Here is a 24907-nt window from a genome sequence, read left to right as displayed (position 1 = left end):
AGCCTGAGCAACAGCAAGACCCTGTCTGTACTAAAAATAGGAAAAAAAAACAGCCACGAGTCTAAGGTTGCTGTGAGCTAGGCTGATAACATAGCACTCTAGCCTGGACAACAGAGTGAGACTCTGTCTCAATTTTTTTTTTTTATATATAGAAGACTAGAAGAGGAAGTAAAGGATAGCTACGAGAAAATGAGAGACAGAAAAAGGTAAGAAATATAAATCATAATCATAAGGGGTACAAAGGATCAGAATCTTTCTAATAGGAGATTCAGAAAGTGTCAGCCCGTATGTAGTGGCTCATGCATGTAATCCCAGCGACTAAGTGGGATAACTGGATCTCTTGAACCCTGGAATTTAAGACCAGCTTGGACAACATAACAAGACTCTTGAGTTGAGACTCTTTCACGAGACAGAGAGAGAGAATGGAAAAAAATAGAGAAAACAGAAGAAAATAGCAGAAAAGGAAGCACTTTTAGAAGAAATTAAAAAGGACATGTATACTAAAGAATTTATATTTGCATGTTGACTCTTCTTTATGGATTGCTCATAATTTAGCAGTTTAGAATAAATTGTTAAATATTTACTATCCTTTCACTTAAGATGATCCCAGTAGATAGATAGTTTATGATTTGATATAAAGCAAGGCATTTAGAGAAACATGTTAACTGTTACCTTCTTGCAGACTCTGGGATAGAAAGAGAATGGGGTCCCTCAGGCCAGCCGAAGAGACTGAACCAGGTCTGAGCTGCATTTACAACCTTCTCGAAGAACTTATATGCCTCAGTTCCTTCTTGAGGAGTAAAGAATTGCTCGTTTGGCTCCTCTTTATCCACAAATCTATCATCTTTCTTCAATGTTTCGCTTTCATCCAATCCCGAATTTTCAGATGTTATTTCCATTCCTAAAATTCACGTTTGTAAAAACAAATTACTTGACCAATAGAGTAAAATAGTTTGTCAGAAATTGTCATTTGTATGTAAACAAGTAGAACCCGTTCTACAAATTATTCTATGCTCTTAGAGAATTTCTGAATCAACTTGCTGTATCTTAAAAGAAATAATGACAATATATTTATTTTTAAATCCCCAACAGAAATGTTTTAAAAATAGATGAATACATGAATAAGGAAAGCAGATTCGTTTTTTTCCTTGCCATTATAGCGTGCAAAAACATTCCCCAAAGTGAAATCTTTCATTTTTAATTACATCAGTAAATGTATTGACAATATTTCAGTATTACTTACCAGACAAAATTAAACCTCAGCTGAAAAAAAAATCATTTTATCATAAGGACATTTTCACTAGACTGTTTATCCCAGCTCAATTTACAATCACCAAAATGTGAAAACAACCTAAATGCCCACCAACCCAGGAATGGATTAGCAAGCTGTGGTGTATGTATACCATGGAATACTATTCAGTCATAAAAAGATGGAGATTTTGCATCTTTTGTATTAACCTGGATGGAGGTGGAAAACATTCTTCTTAGTAAAGCATCACAAGAATTGAGCAGCAAAAATACAATGTACTCAATTCTAATATGAAGCCAATAGATGATCTAATGCATACCCATATAAGAGAAAAACTCTACAATCAATTCAAGTTGGGGGGTGGGAGAAGGAGGGAGTGGGGACAGGAGAGGAGGAGGGGGATGAGGATTTACGGTATATGGCACACCTCTTGGGGTTGGGACGCAATTATTAGAGTGACTTTACCCAACAAATGCAATCAATGTAACCTAATTCTTTGTACTCACAACTAACAGGAAACAATAAAAAAATTAAAAATATTATAGATAGAAAATACTGGCTTTATACTGAAAATTACTTTCTATCCAAAGCAAGCATATTAATGAAATGTTTCTGAGTTAAGGCAATTTTTGAGAATATAAAATAATTTCATCTTTTTCTTTAAAAAATATCTGTGTTATATATAATATAAAAGTGCTTGGTATGTACATACTACTTTATTTTATTATTATTTTTTTGATACAGACTTTCACTATGTCACCCTCTGCAGAGTGCTGTGCTGTTACAGCTCACAGCAACCTCAAACTCTTGGGCTTAAGCGATTGTCGTGCCTCAGCCTCCCAAGTAGCTGGGACTAAAGGCACCTGATACAATGCCCAGCTATTTTTTTCTTGCACCCATCATTGTTTTGCAGGCCCAGGCTGGGTTAGAACCCACCTGCCTCAATGTATGTAGCTGGCGCCCTACTCACTGAGCTATGGGTGCCAAGCCCCTGCCCATTATTTATAAAAATTAGTCCATTCAAAAACAGGAAAATTTTAGTATTGTCCATATCCAGAGAAAGAAATATGTAAATAGTTAATTGAAAATAATAATATAAAACTCTCACATTTATCTGTGCTCATCTCTTTCTAAGATGGGAAATGTTGGCTAGAGTTAGATAATGAGCAGAAAAATCCCTCAGTTCTGTAGTTCCTGAACTGTGCACAGAGAGTGCTTGGGGTGTCACAGCAAATTTAGAGGGGCTCCAAAGGACATTTAACATTTTAGTTAAATATCACTGGGACATCTGCTGGACAATACATGGGCTTAGATTTTTGTTCCAAACGGACTTAATAAATAGAAGTATGTGGTACATCTTTTGGCCTAGGGAAAAAATATTGACTGAGATACTAATGGTGCAGTGAACCATGAACTTTAGAGAAACACTGCTATTGATCATTGAAGAAAATTCCCAGAATATATGACCTCCTTATGACTAATGATAAATTTATGGTTTTCTTCATCTCTTTATTGTTACCCTAAAAAGTCTAACTTTTAAATTAAATGATATTAAGAAGATCATGTCATGGACTGGGTTCGGGAGGTACATTACATATTTGTCACATACCAACATATAAGTTTCCCCTTGCAGGGTCAAGGTCACAAAATTTAGTAGAGGTGGATGGCTTTTTAGTTGAATGAGGTGATGGTGATCGAGCATCCTGGTGGGACAGCAAAACGTCTCTTGTCTTCACAGGACTTTCATCTTTATCTACTAATGATACATTAAGTCATAGTAAGTCAAACATGCATTCATGGATTTCCTTATCAAATTATTTAACCTGAATCTATCTATCTATCTATCTATAAATACATATGACAGAGTAAAATAAAAATTCTAAACTTCCATTACACATCAAATAAAAACAGAGAAAAAAATAAAAACAGCATAAAACATGATATGGTTTTCTAAATTAAAAAAAATGTTGATAAAGCAATCATTATGGCACAAAAAAGTTATTAGAGAATGAAAAATGTTCAACTTTAGCATGAACAATAAAGAATATGTAAAATATTTCAAATGTTTCTACACCAAAATAATTGAAATTATTATATATGGTGCTTATAAGATATAAGAAAAAAATCACCAACAAAAGTAATTTCTTCCTAGAGATAATTCTCTGTAATCATGTGTTATATGTTGATATCTTTTTTTCACAGATTTCAATTTGTATTCCAGTTAGAGATGCTGTATATACATTAGAGTTTGCTACAGCATGTATTCGAATACAAAAAAAGGCAGTGCTGATCAGCTGATCAAGAAAAAACAGTAGACATGATCTAAGGGCAAGCATCAAAAAAAAAAACTATATATATATATATGTATATATATTCATAGTCCAATTCTGTCAGAAAAGCATGGCCTGGTCACTTAGAAAAGTCTGATTTGAAAGCTTGACACTATCACTCCTGACAAGGTAAACTATGGGTATATTACATAAATTATCTGAAACACTGTTTATTTCTGGGCTCATGAGTTTGTTGTGAGGATTTCTTTAAAGGCAATAACAAATATAAATAAGCAGGATATATAAAGTTTCTCTAATCTTTCAGTACAAAGTGATTCAGAATTTGCCAGAAAATCTTTACCCAACAGGTGTGCATATCCCCAGAATGCTATATCACTAACAGACTTCATAGAAGATGATTGTTCTTAGTTTATCTCACAATTTCTCCTGCAGCAATTCCCAGCTGGTCAACTGACCACTCTTTGTCACACTTTAATTCTCACACTGTAGACAACTGCTCCCTTTCTGAATCACCGAAACTCAAAAACCATAGAAGGTTCTCACTACTACGGATTAAAAGGCTTAGCAGTATGGTTCTGTACTTACATTTTCTGCCCCATGTCTCTCATCACACTCAAAGCTTTTATTATATTCCCTTTCCCCAAATCAACTGGTTCAAGATCATCACTTTTCAAGCTCCACACAGATATGTCATCTCTTCTGTATATCCATTACACATCCCCAACATCAGCATTAATACCTGCTACAGCCCTACATGCTCAGCACTTCAACTGACTCAGATACAGCTCTTAAGTCAGTTTTCTTTGTATTAATTTATTTGTCTTCCACTAGGTTGTCAACTTTTGGAATTAAGAGACACTGTCATATAAAAAAAAAATGATTCATGGAGCTTTGGGCAACGGCAGGTATTTAATAGAGGTTTGTTAATTTTAAATCCACTTTATTTATAGATGTTAGTTTTGCATAAAAAGAACCTGTACAGTGAGAGTTAGAGAGAAATCAGCCATATGTAACTTACCATTCTTTAAAGTAATTTTGTAGTTATCCAGATGAATTGCCATATATGGGTAAATGGTAAGAAGACAGTTTTCTGCCGTTGCAGTAACTGGAAGTGAAAACCTAAAAATGAAAAATTATATTTTAATAAAATACAATTTTCAATAAGTGGAATGAAAATTGTTTTAAGTATCCCAGATGGCTTTAATGATGAAGAAATGAATTATTCATCATTTTTTCATTTAACTTACTTTGTTTTGTTAGCTTTCTACTCTCTGTCCTAATGGTTTTAAAATATTTACTTTCAAAAATTTTAAGAGAGATTGCAAATTTCAGTGTTAACGTGTGCTCTAGAATACATACTGTAACTGTGCAGGTTCAAAAACACAGATTTAGGAAATTTTGGAGTTGAGGTTAATTTAGTCATATTCTTCTATAAAATCCTTGGCAAATAATCTACACTTGGATGACATTACTATGGTGACCCTACCATAACTCAGCAACACTCAAAACTCAGCAACAGCCTGTTTCATATCTAGAGAGCTGTAAGCTTGAAAGTTCTGTTCCACAGCAACACAGAATGAAATCTACAATCCATTATAGGCCTTCAAATATTTAAATACAGTCATTATTTTTTAGCTAAGGATTTTTTTCAGATTGCAGACATTTAGAACACTGAAAGTCTCTTTCTACTTCAAGTTCTCCAAATCTGTTACACACCAGTCTCATTTCTTTAGATGACCCTTTGTTTTGTGTTTGTCTTTCTTTAAATGTGTCTGAGAGCTGAAAGCAATACTGAAATACTTACTCAACTGGTACAGAATAGTGTACCTTCCATAATTTGCATACTCTACTTCATGAAATTTTCTTATTATTTTTACCAGCCTCATACCCTCTTAAACTATATTTGGAATGTCTGCTTTATGAGCTAACTCTGTGCAACTGATTTTTTTTATAGAATTGCTATATTTTATAACTATATCACTGTAATATTGCCTCATTTGTTTCATTTCTGTCTTATAGCATGTCAAGAAGATTTTTCTCTTGAATCATGTATCATCTACCATAGTAGCCCTTTCATCTAGTTTATGATCACTGACCAAGGTGAAATGCCAAAATCCCATATTATAAAACAAGTTATGGCAAGTAAAATATAAAATAGAAGGAAGCTAAGAAAAAGTTCACAGCTGAAATATAACAAATAGTTAGGTACATTAAAAGGAAACCTACGTTACAGGTAGTTTAATGACTTTCACTTCAGTTCTGCATAAGATATTTTTCAACGAGGAATGCATCATCTTTTCTCTTTATCAATTGATTTGTACTGAAACGTTATGTGAACTACACACAGTTAATGTTGTCTTGTTTCACAAACCCTAATCATTCTGTTCTATGGATCCAAACCACATGCATCAGATTGCCTTGTTCAGGATAAAATTGCATGTCTATATGTAATTGTTTTTTCCATATGATTCCTTTCTTAAAATTAAATTTTAATTTTCTTATAGCACATATCAGCACTTCTACACATTGTATATTTATGCTAAACATACTGATCAATAAATAAGAAAAAGAATAAAAGATGCCGGGTCAGCCTTTCAAAAATGCTTTTGATTGTAAAACCCATTACCACCACCAGCACCATCAAAAGCAATCGCATATAGTATATAAATAATATTGAAGTACATATTTAAAATCCATGGAATTATTTCAGATAACTATATGTGCTTTAGGGAAACTGATTGCACAAAACAAATGTCTTATGTAAACTATTCACAATTCTTCAATTCTTCTCAATTGAATAACTATTAGCAAAATATTTCAAATGTAACATTACTTGCACACAAAAGGCCTTCATTGATATGTTTATTTAAATATTTAGTGCTTACTAGAGTTAGTGCTCTTACGTTAGTTAAGTCAATTAGTGGGATAAAATAATTATAATTCTGGTGCTCTGGTGTATATTTGTAACAGTAAAGATCATTCATGATGTTGCCAAACACAAGAATCTCTCAGTCACAAGTAAGGATTTCATATGTCATTTGTTAACCAGTAATAAAGTTACAGAGTTTGGGTGTTGTTTTTTTTTTTTTTAATTTTTGGTAAATCAATACAGTCAAATGTAGGAAAACTCTTAAAGATATCAACCTAGGCAAAGAAAGAAAACCCCAATGGTAATCACAGCAACAACAAATAAAAGAAGCTTGACTGAATTAAAACATTTCTGCACAGAAAAGAAAATATTCAACAATACAAATAGTCAACCCATATAATGGACAATTATTGCAAGCTCTACATCCCATAAAGTGTAGAAAAAGGTAGAATGCCTTTCAGGACACAGGCATGGAGTTCAGTGCTTGAGAGCAGCCTAAAGCAATGTCATTAAATTTTTGCACTCTGTCCTAAATATGGTCACACTTTGCTTTTAATGCGATATTCTTGGACTATCTCCTTCTTTTCTAATTCCGAATATATAAATCAATTTTTAATGACAAATATACAAAACAATAATGGTCCAACTAAAATTTAATAAATGAGCACATAGAGAACGCACACGGACACCAATTGGGCATACAATTCACTCTAATGTTGCTTCTCATTGTAAACCTTTTTAACGAACTGTACAGCTCTACGCTTTAGCATCTTGTCATTTGGTTAGTCAAATCATTTCAGAGATTAATATAAAAATGAGATTTCTGGTCCTACAAGGTAAGACATCCAGTAACATGGATTCACCAAAGAGCATCTGAATTTTCCTGACTGTGTTAAAGCAACAAATAGCATAGCCATGTTATTGGGAAATCACTACATGGATTAACTTTCTTTTTTTTTTTTTCTTTTCTTTTTTTTTATTGTTAAATCATAGCTGTGTACATTAGTGCAATCACCTGTACCCATTCTAAGATGCACCATAGATGTGGCCCCACCCATTACCCTCCCTCCACCAAAACCTCCCCCCTCCCTTCCCCTTCCTTGGCCCTTTCCCCATAGTCTTGTGCTATAGTTGGGTTATAGTCTTCATGTGAAAGCTATAATTTAGCTTCATAGTAGGGCTGAGTACATTAATGGATTAACTTTCAATTAATACTTGTTCAGCACTTCCTTTGGTTAGTTCCTATCCAATTACTCCATAATAATGAACTCCTTGAACTGCTCATAATGACAGAACAGCTTCTGCTTTATTTCCATTTTAAAGACAGGAAACTGAGAGGCTCATAAGTAAAGATATCAAAGCTGGGATTTGACCTCAGCCAGCAATACTCCAGAGTAGTATACAATGGTAATCACTGTTATGTTGTTTCTCGTGACAGCAAACTTGTATTTGAAACTAAAAAAAAAAAAAAAAAAAATTCATGACCAAAGTCATTATATTAGTTATCTCTCTCTCTCTCCTTTTAACATTTTAAAATGATGCAAAATATAAACCTATTATTCTTCAATGTCAGATACAAAGGAATCTAGGTTTAAATATCTTACCAGTTACTTCTATCATCACAAAAAAGAAGATTGGTGAAAAATGACACAGGTTTAGATGATCTAAAGCTTAATTGGCAAGGGATCATATCATTAATTCCGTTGTGAGAGCCTGTGATAATTCTGCCTTTTGGGAACTTCATAGAAAAAGGGTAAATTTCATCACCGTTGAGAAGCCTTGCTGTAGGGATTTGAACATGTAGACCACAACTTCTGTTTAAAATTAAAAAAAAAATTAGCTCAAAATATCTACAAGTAATTGGACTTATCTAATGTAATTGGACTTAAATGTGTAGTTATTTTTGAATCATCAGAAAAATTAAAACAATTTAAGCCCAATTATTAAAGGCATTTTTATAAAATCTCTTATTTTTCCAGTCACAATATGAGATTGGTAACTTAGGAGGACAAAACGTTCCTTTATTTCCATAAGGATTTAAAAGGAGAATTATAACACCCAATTAAATTTAATGTTTTTTAAACTACAACCATGATACAAACACTATTGCTTTAACTACATTCTGATAAGGATTTATCAAAAATTATAATTTTAAAAGGTATACATTTAATACACGTATACTAAATAATACTAACAGATGCATGTATATGTAGAATTTTAAATTTTGGAGTATACTGTAAAGTACTTAAATACATACATCATGTTTTTTTAATCATTACTATTCAAAAATTCCACTCATGTTCATATATTTCATTATGCATCTATAATTTATTTAGCTAATCTAAAATGTTTCAGACTTTTAACAATATGTAGTATTTACTTTAAAACTGAATTACTGCTTATAATTTTTAGTGATCAATAAATATTTAAACATAATACTTTGTTTTATTTTATGATATATATATATATATGAATCAATGTCAAATTAGAAGCATTAGCAAATGGGAATAATATTCTCCTAGTATTTTCTTTCTTTTTTTTTTTTTTGTAGAGACAGAGTCTCATTTTACCGCCCTCGGTAGAGTGCCATGATGTCACAGGACTCACAGCAACCTCCAGCTCTTGGGCTTCCGCGATTCTCCTGCCTCAGCCTCCCAAGCAGCTGGGAATACAGGCACCTGCCACAAAGCCCGGCTATTTTTTGGTTGCAGTTCAGCTGGGGCTGGGTTTGAACCCGCCACCTCAGTGTATGGGGCCAGCGCCCTACTTACTGAGCCACAGGTGCCACCCTCTCCTAGTATTTTCATAGTATGAGGATTATTTAGGTAATTATGGAGAAGAAGTAAAGGAAGATCTCAGTTTAGGTAAGTTAAACATATATAGTACATTGGATAAAAACATGGAAAAGTAATATATAAATCCAGTTTGATCTTTAATTTTTATTTATCATTTTATCTTTCCACAGTCCATGGGTTTCATCTAATTTTTGTTCTTATTAAGTTGAATGTTTCAAATTTCCAATTCTTTTGTTTTTTCTAATATCAGTATTTAAGGCTATATATTTACATATAAGTACAATTTTTGCTATACTCCATTAAGTTTTTTTATTGTCAATCACTGAAATTTTGGTCTTTATTTAATATGACAGATATAGTTAATAATGATTCAGACATAATTGTTTGTCTAAAGCAGTAGAAGTCCCTTAGCTGTTTCAAGTTTAGTTTTGAGCTCTAATATCCAGATGGTGTTTATAGTACTTGATTACATTATACACTTATAACTCCTAATGAATGCTGCTGTTTTCATGATTTGATATATATATATATATATGGCATTTAATTGTTACTTATTTGTAAAATTCAACATGATTTCTTCTTTGAATTTCTATAGAAGTTTATTTGAACCTTCACTAACTCATGGAAGATCTTGTTATCTTTTCTTTATTGATTTTTAAATGTATTACATTTACTATCAGAGAATATAGCCTATATCATGTCAATTCTTTATAATTTTTGAGACTTGAACTATGGAGTCATACATCATCAATTTTTGTAAGTACCCCATGTTTGACTGAGAACATTGTATATTCTGTAATTGTAAAGTGCAATATTTTATACTTGTTCTATGAATGAAGCTGTTCAAATATTTTGACTTCTGGACTCATAAATATCTAAAACATGTGTTTTAATATCCTATAATCATGATAGACTAGTTAATTTTTCCCTATTATTTCAGTTTGGTGTTTATCTATTTTTAGATTTTAAACTGTGCATGTGATTTTAGAATTCTGATAGCTTTCAGGTGAATCACAACTTTTATAATATTTTTTTGAGACAAGAATCTTAATCCATTGCCCCAGGCTAGAATGCCACAGTGTCAGCCTAGCTCACAGCAACCTCGAACTTCTGGGTTCAAGCGATTCTCCTGCCTCAGCCTCTGAGAAGCTGGGACTACAGGCGCCTGCCTCAATGCCAAGCTGATTTTTCTACTTGTTTTAGTTGAGAAGGAGTCTTGCTCTTGCTCAGGCTGGTCTCGAACTCTGAGCTCAAACAATCCTCTTGCCTCAGTCTCCCAGAGTGCTAGAATTATAGGTGTAAGACACTGTGCCTCGCCACAACTGAGGAGCCCAGAAGACAAAAAGGAAATGTGAATTTTCTTTACGATTATTAGATCTATTGACTAAATGTGTTTTTAGAATTTTTTGCTATGGCTCCCAGATGAATGATGGGGTATGAATAGTGGGCTTCAGGATTAGAAACACCTGTAAAAAGTCTGTCTTCAACCTTGCCAGAGGAAAAAAGGGATTCTACATTCACATCCACAATATCTTGTGAATTTGGCTGCAATTATCTCTTTTTTCTCTTTGCTTTCCCCTTAAATTCACTAGCCACTGAACCTCAGCATGGGCATATTTCCTTTCTTGCTTTGGGGTGCCAAGCCATCTCTCTTCTGTCTTTTCTCTCTCTCTTTCCCCACTCTCCCTCCTTCCAAAAGACAAAATAAACTTTTCCTTTGAATGCTAATCTTGGTCTAGAGAAAATATTTTCTTGTCCCACACAGAGCATCTACTGAGCTTTCCACCCTAACATTTCATACATTTAGTTGTTTCTATCATTTTTGTTATGATTTTCTCTTGTTCTTTTTAGCATGGTTCTCTTTTTCTCTCTTTCATTTTTAGTGTTAACTGAAGTTATGTTTTTACTGTTTTGGTAGCTTTTCACCCTAACATTTCATCTATTTAGTTGTTTCTATCATTTTTTGTTTTGATTTTCTCTTGTTCTTTTTAGCATGGTTCTCTTTTTCTCTCTGTCATTTTTAATGTTAAATGAAGTTATGTCTTTACTGTTTTGGTAGTTACATATAGTCTAGATTTTGAAATCTGATCCTGCACGCTACTTAAATTTTTAATAGATATATTTCTTTTCAAATATATTATCGTATAATCTCATGTTAATTACTAATTTTTGTAATGCTATAGTTTATTTTTTTAAAATAAAGTTATTTATATTCCTTGTCAGCTAATTCCTACATCTGAATTACTTAAGATCTAAATCTTATGATGATTGTGCTGACTTTAAGTTATAGCATCTTCCATATCAGGAATTTGGCTTTTTTGTAAATCTAAAGAAATAAAAACAGATTGCATTCCACTATAGTGTCTGAATGTGATAAGCAGAATTCTGAGATGACCCTCAGAGTCCTGCCTTTTGGTATACAAACTCTGTGCAATTCCTACCCCTTGAGTGTGGGTGAAACCTTTAACAATGATGGGGTATCACTTCCATGCTTAACTTACATTATGTGACATTGGTAAAGGAACTTTTGAGAAGTAATCAAGGTGTCTAATGAATTGAATGAGTAAGGCAAATGGAAGATTATTATGAGTAAGTATGACTTAATAAGAAGAGATCGTAAAAGAAGATTGGAGGTCAGGGATAGAGAAATCTGATAGATGGTATATTTTTGGCCTTGAATGAGTTAGACACCATGTTGCGAGTGTGTGTTTACATGGCTAGGACTTGAGGGTGGACTCTAATATCTAAGAGTGTTCCCAGCCAAAAAATAATACCTTAGGTGCATAAAGACAAGGAGACTAATTCTGCCAATAACCTGACAAGTTAGAGGAAGACTGAGCCTCGAGTAAGACAGATGCTCTAGCCAGCATCTCAATTTCTGCCAGTGAGACACTGAGCAGAGGCTACAGCTAAGCCAACCAGGATTGCTGACTCACAGAAACTGTGACATAATAAATTCATGTTGTGTGAGACAGCAAATGCATGGTAAATTATTACATAGCAAATTAAAACTAATACATTGAATGTTTAGGTTTGCTTTGTATACCATGCAGATAGAAACACCAAAAAAAAAAAAAAAATCCTGGAAGTAATTTCAGTTACCAACTGTAAGATAACTAAGAGGGGCTGGGAGTAGTTTTAAATTTTAATGTTCAGTTAAATATTTTCATAGTTTTTTTTCCCCAACTACGGAAAGTCAGACATTACTTACAACTATTAGGTAGCACAGACACAAACACAAAGCACATAAAAAAGAGGTGGTAAATTCGCATTAAGGATTTACCTGAAATAATTTTGAGGTAAGATGTTGATATCCACGACAATCGTCACATTGAGGGGAACAGGAGTGAAAAATATAATCGGAGGGTCAAAAAGTAACTTGGGTGACTTTACCTCGCCAATCAGACGTAACTTTCGGTAGCAAACTGGATTGTCATTTAAACGTATGGGGATATTGATGGTGTACTTTTTTGGATAATCTAATAAAAAAGTTCCCAAAGAAAGTATTTTAGATTATTTCACATACACAAAAATTTACACAGTTTAAATATTCTTAAATGTTAAAATGCACTATGACATTACAACATAACAGAGCAGAACAGATTATCCACAAACTAAATTTAGCTTGCTGAAGAACTTAAGACACGTAACAAGGTGTTATTTAAAGAAAATACTTTAAAGTGCACCTTGTCCGGAAATGGAGCAAATCTCCTCAAAATAGATTTCCATTATTTTGAGATATCTCGCTAAAGCAGCACAAGATTTCTTTTTAAAATTGTTTTCTGTGTTTTAATAGAAGCTACCCATCTCTTTAGTATGTGCAGTATAAAGATGAAGTCAGTTAATTGTGGTAAAGACCCAAGGAAACTACTGAGACAGGGAAGTGCTGAGATGAAAGAAACGCCACTCCTTGCGGATCTTTAAGTTTAGGGAAGGCTGCCAATTTCACTTGGTAGGAAGGGATAGGCAATTCCCATGTGGCAGCTTAATATGAAGAAAGGCAGCTTGTGTTGGAGAACAGGACTCTACAAAGGAAGATGCAGGCCAGTTTCTGAGGACAGTTTCCACTACAGTAAGTGACCAACACTCTTTACCCCCGCCCAATGCCCCTGCACAGAGTCTTATAGGGAAACTATGACTTGGTGATTGTAAATTCAAATTGATAGTTTAGAACCCCCAAATGGGACATCAGTGTGGCCTGGGAAAGACCAGGGCCATCAAGGGTTATCACCACAACAGATAATGACAGATGCAGGACCATGTTCAATGTTGACACTTTGAACCAGAAGCAAAACCAACAGGCTCACTGAATTCATCAAACCCAGTAGGGCTCTCTGTACTGAATGCCTTTACTTGATCAAATCATCTAGGAATCTTGGGAAAAGGGAGGTGGCTGGAGAGGGAAGGAGAGGATGAATAGGGAAACAATGGGCTTCCTATTAATACCGTAATACAATGACGAATGAATACAAGACCATATTTGTACCTGGATCGGATAAAATGAGTCATAACAAAATTTATGTATTTAACACATTAAAAATTCTTTAAGAACAATTTAATTTGATTAATTTTATGTTGTTAAAACTTTTTTAGGGGAGAAAAAAGTCAAGTTTCACAGTTAGGCAAGGTTTTGAGACTTATTGAATTCTGGATTTCAAAAGGGCTACTTTGAGATTATTCCTGGGTTTCAGACCTCTTAAAGGTTTCTAGGGCCATGGAGAAAGGGGTAGCTTGTGTAACCTCAGATTTCTAAGGATTCAATGCTACCCATCCTTAAGCTGAGGAGTATCTTCTCTCTCATTTGAGACATAATTTACAGAAAGGTGTTTACATGCATGTTTCATTCCCAAGAGTTAGGTTTGGAACTTAAAGAAGAAGCATAGATTTATTTGATTGCAAAGGCTCAACTTCACACTGAAATAAAACTCAAATGGAAATGTTTATTTCCTTCTAGATCCTCCAGTATATTTTATCTGAGTATTAATGTCAACTGGGACATAAAGAAGCTCTGAACAGAAATATGGATGGTGGTTTTACTGGAATAGCCTTTGTGCTATTTATTTCAAAACCAGAACATGGCAAAAACTGCAAACTACAGAAATACATAATGTAACCTAATTTTTTAAAATGCAATTTTCAGAATGCATAGAATAGTCGATATATTTTCAGAGATTAAAACAGAGGTAAACAATTAGATATTTTTAAACCTATTAATCACAATATGCTATGTACTGTTTCTCACACATGAAACTAAAGTGATTATACAATGCCATGTTAATGGATACAGCAGAACATCACATTAACAACATGGTGTTCATAGATATTATCGAGAGAGAGAACACACATCTCAATAAACTCTCTAATAACCTTTGAAACTATAACAGGTTCTTTATCTTTTTTTATTGAAAACAGAGCTAGCTGTGGGTATTTTATCTAGATTACTACATGTGCAAAACTTAGTGTCCTTGGGATTCTGATGCAAGTGAATTTATGAAAAACCCATTGCTAAAGAAGAGATACAGTACAGGGCAGAGCAAATAGCTATGAAAAGTTATGGTTTTAGAAGTCAAGCTTTGGCCTAATCCCACTGGGAGTTACAGGATATAAATTCATCAAAGAGTTTGTACATGGCTGGGCCACCTGGGGTGGCGGTGGTGGTGGTGGTGGTGGTGAGGATTAACCTCCTATGCATCTCTGAAGGAGGGAAGGAAGCATCTTCCTTTAGCCAAGAGCAACACTGTGCAAAATGGGACAGATAAAACCTATCAGAAGGCAACATTCACAATTGAGAGATGGATAAAAAAGCCCAGTAATAAACATCTGGAGAGGACTAATACCATATGCAAGAGACTACAATCCTAATTCTCCTGATGACTATTCGCACTGACTCTAATTTAGGGTGTCTTCCATTTTGGGAATTTTGGAAATTAATGAATCTAAAAACATGAAGCGGCACATTCCACTGTAGTGGCTGAATATGATAGGCAAAATTCTGGGAGGTTTCCTCAGAAAATTACAAATAGAAATACTATATGATCCAGTAATTTCATTTCTAGGAATATATTCAAAGGAAATGAAACCAGTATCTTGAAAAGATATCTGCACTCCCACATTCACTGTAGCATTGTTCACAATAGCCAAATTATGGAGATAACATAAGTGCCCAAGGATGGGTAAAGAAATTATGGTATATGTATACACAATGGAATATTAACCAGTGATATCATAGAAGGAAATCCTGCCATTCGTGACAAAATGATTGAACCTAGAGGACACTATTCTAAGTGAAATAAGCCAGACATACAAAGACAAATACTATATACTATTACATATGTAGAATCTAAAAATTTAAACTCATAGAAGCAGAGTGTAAGGCATAGTCTGTTAAGGGGTTGGAGGGCAAGGGAAATTTTGATCAAAGGGTAAAAACTTTCAGTTATAAGAAAAACAAGGCCTGGAGATCTAATGTAAAACAAGAGTGATGAATATGTTAATTAATTAGTTTGTGATAATCATTACACAATGTATAGATACATCAAATCATCACATTGTATAGAATATTTGTCAATTAAATATCTTAACATACAAAAAAGATCAATAAAATTAGATTACTTATAATTATTAAAATTAAAGAGAACAAACATCAAATAATCTAAAATATTGTATACATGATAAGATAATTTAATATGTGAAGGATACATTAAAAGTATAAACACAAATATAGGAGAAAGGTACTTACTTGGACAGAAAATTATAGAAACGGTACACTTCTCTCGTGGTTTCAGAGTCCCATCTAGTGCACTAAACCTGAATATTCCTTCTTTGAATAGTCGGCTCGTGCTCTTAAAATCTAAAGTCCACTGCACCTCGTGCTTTGAAATATTTTCCATCGCAAGAATCTGCTCACACTTAAAGAGTAGAAAAAAATTAAAAATTTACATGTGCAATATAAAATTTAGTCGTAATGCCATAGCAACTTGATGATGCTATGCACAAAGTCAAATAATTAAAAATGCTAGTAATAGATAAAAATGTTTTAAAAGTGATGTTAGGTAAACAAAGGAGCATACATATATTCATAACCTATTAAAATTATGAAATATTCACAAAAGTTATAGTCTGCAGCAAAATAAAATTATTATTATAGCTATGCTAGCAAGGAAGGAACCCTCATTCGTTCACGGTGAAAATACAAAATGTTATAGGCAGTTTAGAAGACAGCTGGGCAGTTTTGCATAATGCTAAACATACCTCCCACATGACCCAGGAATACCACTCCTAAGTATTTACTTAAGCAAATTGAAAATTTATGCTTACATAAAACCTAAGAGTGAATGTTTATATCTTTGTTCTTAATCTCCAAATACTGGGAGTAAAAACAAAGCAAAACAAGATTTCATTCACCTAATGGATGAAGAACCAAACTATATGCTACATTCATATAATGGAATACAATTTAGTGATAACATAGGCAAAGTATTAATTCATGCAAAAGATATGGATGATATTAAACATACTTTTCTAAGCTAAAGATCTCAGACCCAAGTGACCACATCTTGTATAATTAAGTTTACCTGTTAGTCTGCAAATGCAAAACTACTGGGATGAAAGAAAATAGTGGTTGCTAGGTGTGAGTGGAAGCAGGAGTAGTTTAACTGCAAAGGGGTCACGCAGACATTTTTTAGTCTGGTGAAACTGTTGTGTATGGCACTTATGTGATACATATGTAATTCTGTGCATTTTTCAAAACCCAAAGAGCTGTGTGCTACAAAGAGTGAACTTAAGTGTATCCAAATCTAAAACAATCAACCAAGATGTTGGGGATCCCAAAGTGGGTTCTAGACTATGACAAACTATATTATAAGTGTGTCAAATAACCTCCACCCACTGAAGTTAGTGGTAGGTGGAGAGGAACTGATCTAAGTAGCTTTTGAAAACTGTTTTAACTGGAAATTCTAAAGTTAAAGACAAAAACAACTGTGTATGAACAAAGTTCTCTAGGTCGTAAACGTGTTAGCAATCCTAGTGGGCTATTTACACATTGCAAAGTAAACCATGTATTTTAAAATACAGAATGTGGGCACAAAATCATACTATACATTTGAATGCCAAATTTTTGTCATTCTAAAATGAGGAAAAGTTATGATATCTCCAAAATACTATATACCTTCATTATCCTGTAATTATGAGAATGATTAGTTTACTATGTTTAGTCTTGTGTTATATTTTATTTTTATTTATCAAAATGATACATGTATGTAGCTTATACAAAATGTTCAAAAATGTTTATTAAAAAGCAGTTGATTCACTCAACTCATAATACTTCTGCTTGCTGACCATTTTTAGCCAATTCTGATTTGGGTTTTCATTTAGAATAGCCTTGTTCTAAATCTGATGCTGATGTGGCTTATAGTATTTTTTTATTGCTGCCATTACAAATTAACACAAATTAGCATTTTATAAAAATATAAATTTCTTAAGTTAAAGGTGTTGGCAGGAACTCTGTTCCCTTCTGATGGCTCTAGGGAAGAGTACCCTTCGTTGCTTTTCCAGTTTGGAGAAGCCAGTTGCATTCCTTGGCTGGTGGCTTCCTTCCTTTCCGTTCAAAGCTAGCAATACTGCATCGCTCTGACCCTTTTTCTGTCATCACATCTCCCTCTGAGCACAGTTAGGAAAGGTTCTTTTTTTTTTTTTTTTTAAATCATAGCTGTGTACATTAATGTGATCATGGGGCACCATACACTGGTTTTATAGACCATTTGACAAATTTTCATCACACTGGTTAACATAGCCTTCCTGGCATTTTCATAGTTATTGTGCTAAGACATTTGCATTCCACATTTACTAAGTTTCACATATACCCTTGTAAGAGGTTCTTTGTTTTTAACCACTCCTGTGATTACATTAGGATGACCTACGCAATGCTGGATAATCTTCCCTTCTCAGGGTCCTTAACCACAATCACATCAGCACATTGTCTTTTATGATATAAAGTCATGTAGCCACAAATTCTGGAGATTAGATCCTTACCATCTTTAGGGTCATTATTCTGCCTACCAGGGGGCTGTTTCATGGTTTGTCAGCTTCAGATACTGTCTCCTGACTGCCCACTAGAAAAGATAAGGATTTAACTCATTGGTGCTACCCGCCACTTCTCCTCACTTCCCATTTTTGGATATTTGTATGATTTTAATTGTTTCACTAGTCACCTGGTAATTTTAAGCAATATATTTATATCTCATTTTGTCAACTGTTGATAATAGCTCTTAATTACCCACTATTTAAGATGTTCCAGTCCTCTTTTTTTCTACCATACCCTATTTTTCTGCTAACTTAATCTTCCATAAACGTATTAAGTCTTCTTTGTATTGTATATCTTATTATGACTCTGTAAATATCATTTAGGGGAAATATCTGTAGTGAATTAGTGTCACATTTTTTCCTCCACCGAGCTGGTGTGACCCCTTTGCCACTCAAGAGAGAAGGCTAATGGTATCGAGATTTTCTCTTCCTATATCAATTGACTAAAATTTCAATAGTAGAAAATAATCCCACAATTATGAGGCAATTGTTTACATCTGAAATCTGGATCTATTCAGTCCACTAAGGTTTCTTTTATAGCACCACATACAAGGTCTTTTGCATCCTTTAAGTTCCATTAGAAGTAGACATTTGATTGATCTTTTTATACTCTAAGCTGTTTTTTTTAATTTCTAGAGAGCCCCTTTATTGATTTCTAACTATAATATTATATGGCACTCTGCTGTTTTCATGGATGCAATGTTAAATAGTTTCTCCATATAATTTTTATTCAATGCTATCGAGGTTCAGAATTGGTTCCAGAAACAGCAAAACATAAAGCAAAACAATGAAAGTTCAAATACAAATTTCTACAATGCCTACAAAAGGCTCTTTCTTAAGTATGGCTCTCTTTTTTCCTTTTGGATGGATTCCCAATTAGAAGAGAGGCAGAGATATCCACTAAGAAAAAAAGAGTAGATTAATATAGAAGTTACTTTATTATATACTTAGATTTTTTTCACTTTTTATTCTCACTACTAACCACATTTACTTACATGTATGGAACACATTTGATATTAATTTAAACCATAGCTTCCATTTGCGTAAGGAGAGAGTGATAATCTAATTATATTCAAAAATATTTTCAATATTCTTCTTAAACATGTACATATGTAAATATTTACAACGTCTACATGTTTGCATACTTTGAAAATTATCTCTCAGAAATTATACATTTGCAAGTTCTCTAAAAATGCCAGCATTCTTTCTCCAAAGAGCAGAAATGTTTGAGAAGAAATTAATCATAAGGAATAGTTTAAATTGCTCTGCTTCAGAATATTCAAATTAATCAACTAAAAACTGCAATTCCAAAAATAGTTGTAAATTGTACCACTTATCTGTACATACCTCATTTTTTCCCGTCTTACTTTTAGGCTCCATCTCATGTAACGGTATCTCAAATTCAAACTCATGGCTGGATAATAGCAATGGTGCTCGTAGTGCTGTGAGGGAAAAGTAAATATATTGATAAAATATCAATAGATATAAAAATATAGTCATTAATTTGTGTAATTTTATTTATTTATTTATTTATTTTTTCTTTTTATTAAACCATAGCTGTGTACATTAGTATGATTGTGGGGCACCATACACTTGGTTCATAGATCGTTTGACACATTTTCATCGCATTAGTTAACATAGCTTTTGTAGCATTTTCTTAGTTATTTTGCTAAGACCTTTACATTCCACATTTACTAGGATTCACACATACCCTTGTAAGATGCACCGCAGGTGGAATCCCATTAATCCCCCTCCTTCCCCCTCCCTCCCCCCCTCCCTTTCCCTTTATTTTAAATAGAAAACAATAAAAATACAATGTGTTTCTGTTTTTATATTCCCAAAGAAAAAATAAAATTACATTTTGAAATGCTTTTAATCTACTTCTCTTCATCACATTTACAAAGTTCCATTTTGTACAATTTTTAAAATGGTAACAAATTACAAGTAAAATAGGAAAATTACCCTTGAGACAATAAAAAGGTATAAAAAGTACTTAATATTGAGTATGAAAAAAGTAAACGGAACTAAATTGATTTCCACACTCAAGTTTGAACAATGCAGAAATGAACAGAAATGTAGAAGGACAAATTACGGGAATACAGAGAAGATATGTAGCTGGTATATCACATAATATTTCCTAGATAAAATAAGAAAGAAAGCTCTGAGAGTAAATGGCTATTCTATGGGAGATTAGGAATAAAGGTATCTGTAAAAATATCACACTGTATTATATTTTGCTGGGAAAAACTTATATTTTTGAAACTTCTAAGACACTTATAATTCTCAATGGAAGATAAAGGGGCTCACAAGCTTTGAGGAAAATAAATAAATGGAAAGAAATCAGCTTCCAATCCCCAAAATGCATATGCCTTGTGCGTGTTTTGACTATATCACAGGAATTAATGGCTGCTTTGGCAGAGGGTCAGGAAATGTGGGATAGGAGATAGTTGTGGGATAGCATTCATTTATTTCACTCTAAACCTTTCATGAGAAATCCTAGGAAAGACAATGTTATGGCAGATATACAGAAAATGGTACATGTAATATGGCCTTTATATTTACAAATTGGTGATTGGGGATAATTAGTGAAACTAACACGTTGCATATAGCTTCAAAAGCAAAGCAATGCTTTGGCATATTATTTCACATATTATTTACAGAGTCTTATTTCATTTAGGCAAATAATTCTATTTTCCCTGTTACAGATTATTAAAGAATTAGTTTTTGAAGAAACTAAGTCAATCAAAATTAAAGATTCACAGACTAATAGGTCAGATCTCCCCCCACAAATTAGAACATTCATTTTTCATTGGTATCCTGATCACTAGGCAATGTTATATATCATACATAATGAAATACAAATGAAAATAATTCTACAAAAATAGAGAGAATGAAATCAATGAAGGAAAATATCAGAGAAATTATCAAAACATAAGTAGAGAGAAAAAGTATTATTTTCTTTGAAAAGTGGCTATCCATAAAGAAATAATCATTAAATATTAAGAACTCTTGCTTGTATAAAATTGCCAAAAATATTTTGAGACATAAAAGTCAAGTCAGAAAAATATTCTGGGAAATGTACCAAAAGAGAAAAAGGGCAATGAGAGAATACATAAGATAATTAATATATATAACATAATGCACAATGTGAAAAATACAACCAATTATAATATGAGAAAGAGAAAATGATGCTGGAAAGGAAATTTTGAAATAAACTCATGTTTTTGAGTTCTGTAAGTTTACATAAATTATTTCTGCTTTAGGGAAAAAAGTATATAGTCCATATTGGAGCAGGAATTGCATGCTCCAGGAGTGTTGTTTTAAGAAAATAAGCAATCTGACAGACCAGAGCATATGGGCTATTATCCTGACAAGCTTATTATACAGCATGTGGCTTTGGAGGATGATTCAAATAGTCAAGGACAATTAAGTAATTATTAATGTCAGGAGAAAAACAAAAAAGTTGAAAGAAAGGAAATGTAATAACTGTGCATGGTGCACTACTTGGCTTGGCAATGAACAATATATTGCTATAATAACCAAAACCCCAAATAAAAACTTAACGAAATTTCAGGTATAATTATATTAGGAAAATAAAGGAATGCGGTTAGAGTTGCAAGTGAAGAAAAAAGCTTGTCATTACATAGTGTCTTCATGAGCTAAATAATGACAGTCACCAACACTGTGGTGCGAGATAAAGTGAAAGAAGGAGAGGAACCGTGGACTTGCAGTTCTGGATTATAAATTCTGTTAGCACTATATTAATTTAAAAATGAAATCATGGGCCAGGTGTGGTGGCTCATGTCTGTAATCCTGGCACTCTGGGAGGCTGAGGCAAGTGTAATGCTTGGGCTAAGGAGTTCGAGACCACCCTGAACAAGAGCGAGACTCTGTCGCTACTAAAAAAGAAAAACTTGGGCAAGAGGATCACTTGACCCCAAGAGACTGAAGGTGCTGTGAGCTATAATGACACAATGGTACTCTACCCAGGGTGACAGAGTGAGACTATGTCTCAAAAAAAAAATGCATGTATTTTTGAAGTAAAAAGGTAACAGCAGGCTTGTGAATCATGCCATTATACTGAGGGAAAGATGGATTTGAACAGACCTCCCAATTAACAAAGAAATGGAATAGGCCAGTGAACTGATCCAAATAAGGCTCTAATATTCATATCTTATCTGCCTAAATGACCTATCAAAATACCCAGAATTTAGTCATTTATGGAGCATGACAGGTGGAGTGTGTACATTTATTACATAGGCATTTCCTATCTATGTAACTATTGACAATACAAAAATGAGAGAGAGTTGGTAAACTCTCACCTAAAGTGCACAATGTAAGGGTATACAGCACACTCCTTGGGTGAAGGGCTCATCTACAAGTTGAACATGCAAACAAAGTAACCTAATCATTTGTACCCTCATATTAATCTGAAATTAAAAAAACTGAAAAGCACCAAACATAGCATTCTTTGAGAATGAGGTTTACTAATAATGTCATGAAAAACAAACTTAAGTACCATATGAGGACTACTGTTAATGATATTTATATTACATACCGGAAATTTCCTAAAAGAGTAGATATTAAGTAATTTTGCCACAGAAAGAGGCAATTATATGACATGATGAATATGTCAATTTGCTTGACTGTAGAAATCATTTCACTATGTATATGTATAACAAAACATATCATACATCTTCAGTATATACAATAAAAAATTTAAAAACTCATCTGTAAATTCAAAACCAAAAAGAATTCAAAGGAGGGAGAAAAACAGCAAATTGGAGAATGTGTTTCACAGGTCTCAGCTTCCCAAGAAATAAATGCTATGTTTCTACCTGATTTTACTAATAATCTTAATCATTAGATAATTTTACTTTTGTTTAAATTATACAATTAATTCTGCTTTCATACCTTAACCCTGTGTGAATGTGGAATAATATTTGTTAATAATTAACTACATAAATTGTTAAATAAATATTTAATCTTTAAAAATAGAAAGAATGAAAGAAAACAGCATAGAATTACATACCTATCAACACTAGAGATGGGTAAGATATTTTAATTTTTAAAACAATATTAGAAATAGGTCTGGGGGAGTATTTTATGAGGAGGACCCCCGGACAATTGAAGCAGCTTCAAAAATACACTACTAGGACCTGATCAAACTAAAAAGCTTCTGCACACACAAGATCACAGTAAGTAAAGCAAGCAGACAGCCCTCAGAATGGGAGAAGATATTTGCAGGTTATGTCTCTGACAAAGGTTTAATAACCACAATCCACAGAGAACTCAAAGGCATTAGCAAGAAAAGAACAAGGGATCCCATTGCAGGCTGGGCAAGGGACTTGAAGAGAAACTTCTCTGAAGAAGACAGGCGCATGGCCTTCAGACATATGAAAAAATGCTCATCATCATTAATCATCAGAGAAATGCAAATCAAAACTACTTGGAGATATCATCTAACTCCAGTGAGACTAGCCTACATCACAAAATCCCAAGACCAGAGATGTTGGTGTGGATGTGGAGAAAAGGGAACACTTCTACACTGCTGGTGGGAATGCAAATTAATACATTCCTTTTGGAAAGATGTATGGAGAACACTTAGAGATCTAAAAACAGATCTGCCATTCAATCCTGTAATCCCTCTACTGGGCATATACCCAGAAGACCAAAAATCACATCATAACAAAGATATTTGTATCAGAATATTTATTGCAGCCCTATTCATAATTGCTAAGTCATGGAAAAAGCCCAAGTGCCCATCGATCCAGGAATGGATTAATAAATTGTGGTATATGTACACCATGGAATATTATGCCTTAAAGAAAGATGGAGACTTTACCTCTTTCATGTTTACATGGATGGAGCTGGAACATATTCTTCTAGTAAAGTGTCTCAAGAATGGAAGAAAAAGTACCCAATGTACTCACCCTTATTATGAAACTAATGTAGGACCTTCACATGAAAGCTATAACCCAGTTACAACCTAAGAATAGGGAGAAGGGGGAAAGGGAGGGGAGAGAGGGGGGAGGTAGGTGGAGGGAGGAGGATTAATGGGATTACACCTGCGGTGCATCTTACAAGGGTATATGTGAATCTTAGTAAATGTGGAATGTAAAGGTCTTAGCAAAATAACTAAGAAAATGCCAGGAAAACTATGTTGATTAGTGTGATGAAAATGTGTCAAACGGTCTATGAACCAAGTGTATGGTGCCCCATGATCATACTAATGTACACAGCTATGATTTAATAAAAAAAAATAAAAATAAATACACTACTGGGACCTGATCAAATGAAAAGCCTTCTGCACAGACAAGAACACAGTAAGTAAAACAAGCAAACAGCCCTCAGAATGGGAGAAGATATTTGCAGGTTATGTCTCTGACAAAGGTTTAATAACCACAATCCACAGAAAACTCAAATGTATAAGCAAGAAAACAACAAGTGATCCCACCGCAGGCTGGGCAAGGGACTTGAAGAGAAACTTCTCTGAAGAAGACAGACACACGGCCTACAGACATATGAAAAAACGTTCATCACCCTTAATCATCAGAGAAATGCAAATCAAAACTACTTTGAGATATCATCTAACTCCAGTAAGATTAGCCCATATCACAAA

At 33.6% G+C, this 24907-nt stretch overlaps 1 protein-coding gene across 1 annotated transcript in view; it reads right to left on the bottom strand.

The window, feature by feature from the left end:
• CFAP47 (cilia and flagella associated protein 47) overlaps positions 1-24907 on the bottom strand; it is a 307856-nt gene that overhangs the window by 205966 nt on the left and 76983 nt on the right. Inside the window, exons 24-30 of the mRNA XM_053578992.1 lie at positions 19633-19727; positions 15944-16103; positions 12488-12683; positions 8014-8223; positions 4559-4659; positions 2859-3002; positions 673-901 (exon numbers count right to left, since the gene is read on the bottom strand). Of these exons, the coding sequence (XP_053434967.1) occupies positions 673-901; positions 2859-3002; positions 4559-4659; positions 8014-8223; positions 12488-12683; positions 15944-16103; positions 19633-19727 (1135 nt within the window). The remainder of the gene's footprint in view (positions 1-672; positions 902-2858; positions 3003-4558; positions 4660-8013; positions 8224-12487; positions 12684-15943; positions 16104-19632; positions 19728-24907) is intronic.

This window comes from Nycticebus coucang, chromosome X, assembly GCF_027406575.1.
Source record: "Nycticebus coucang isolate mNycCou1 chromosome X, mNycCou1.pri, whole genome shotgun sequence".
NCBI classification, from domain to species: domain Eukaryota; kingdom Metazoa; phylum Chordata; class Mammalia; order Primates; family Lorisidae; genus Nycticebus; species Nycticebus coucang.
This window is presented reverse-complemented; position numbering and strand designations above follow the sequence as displayed.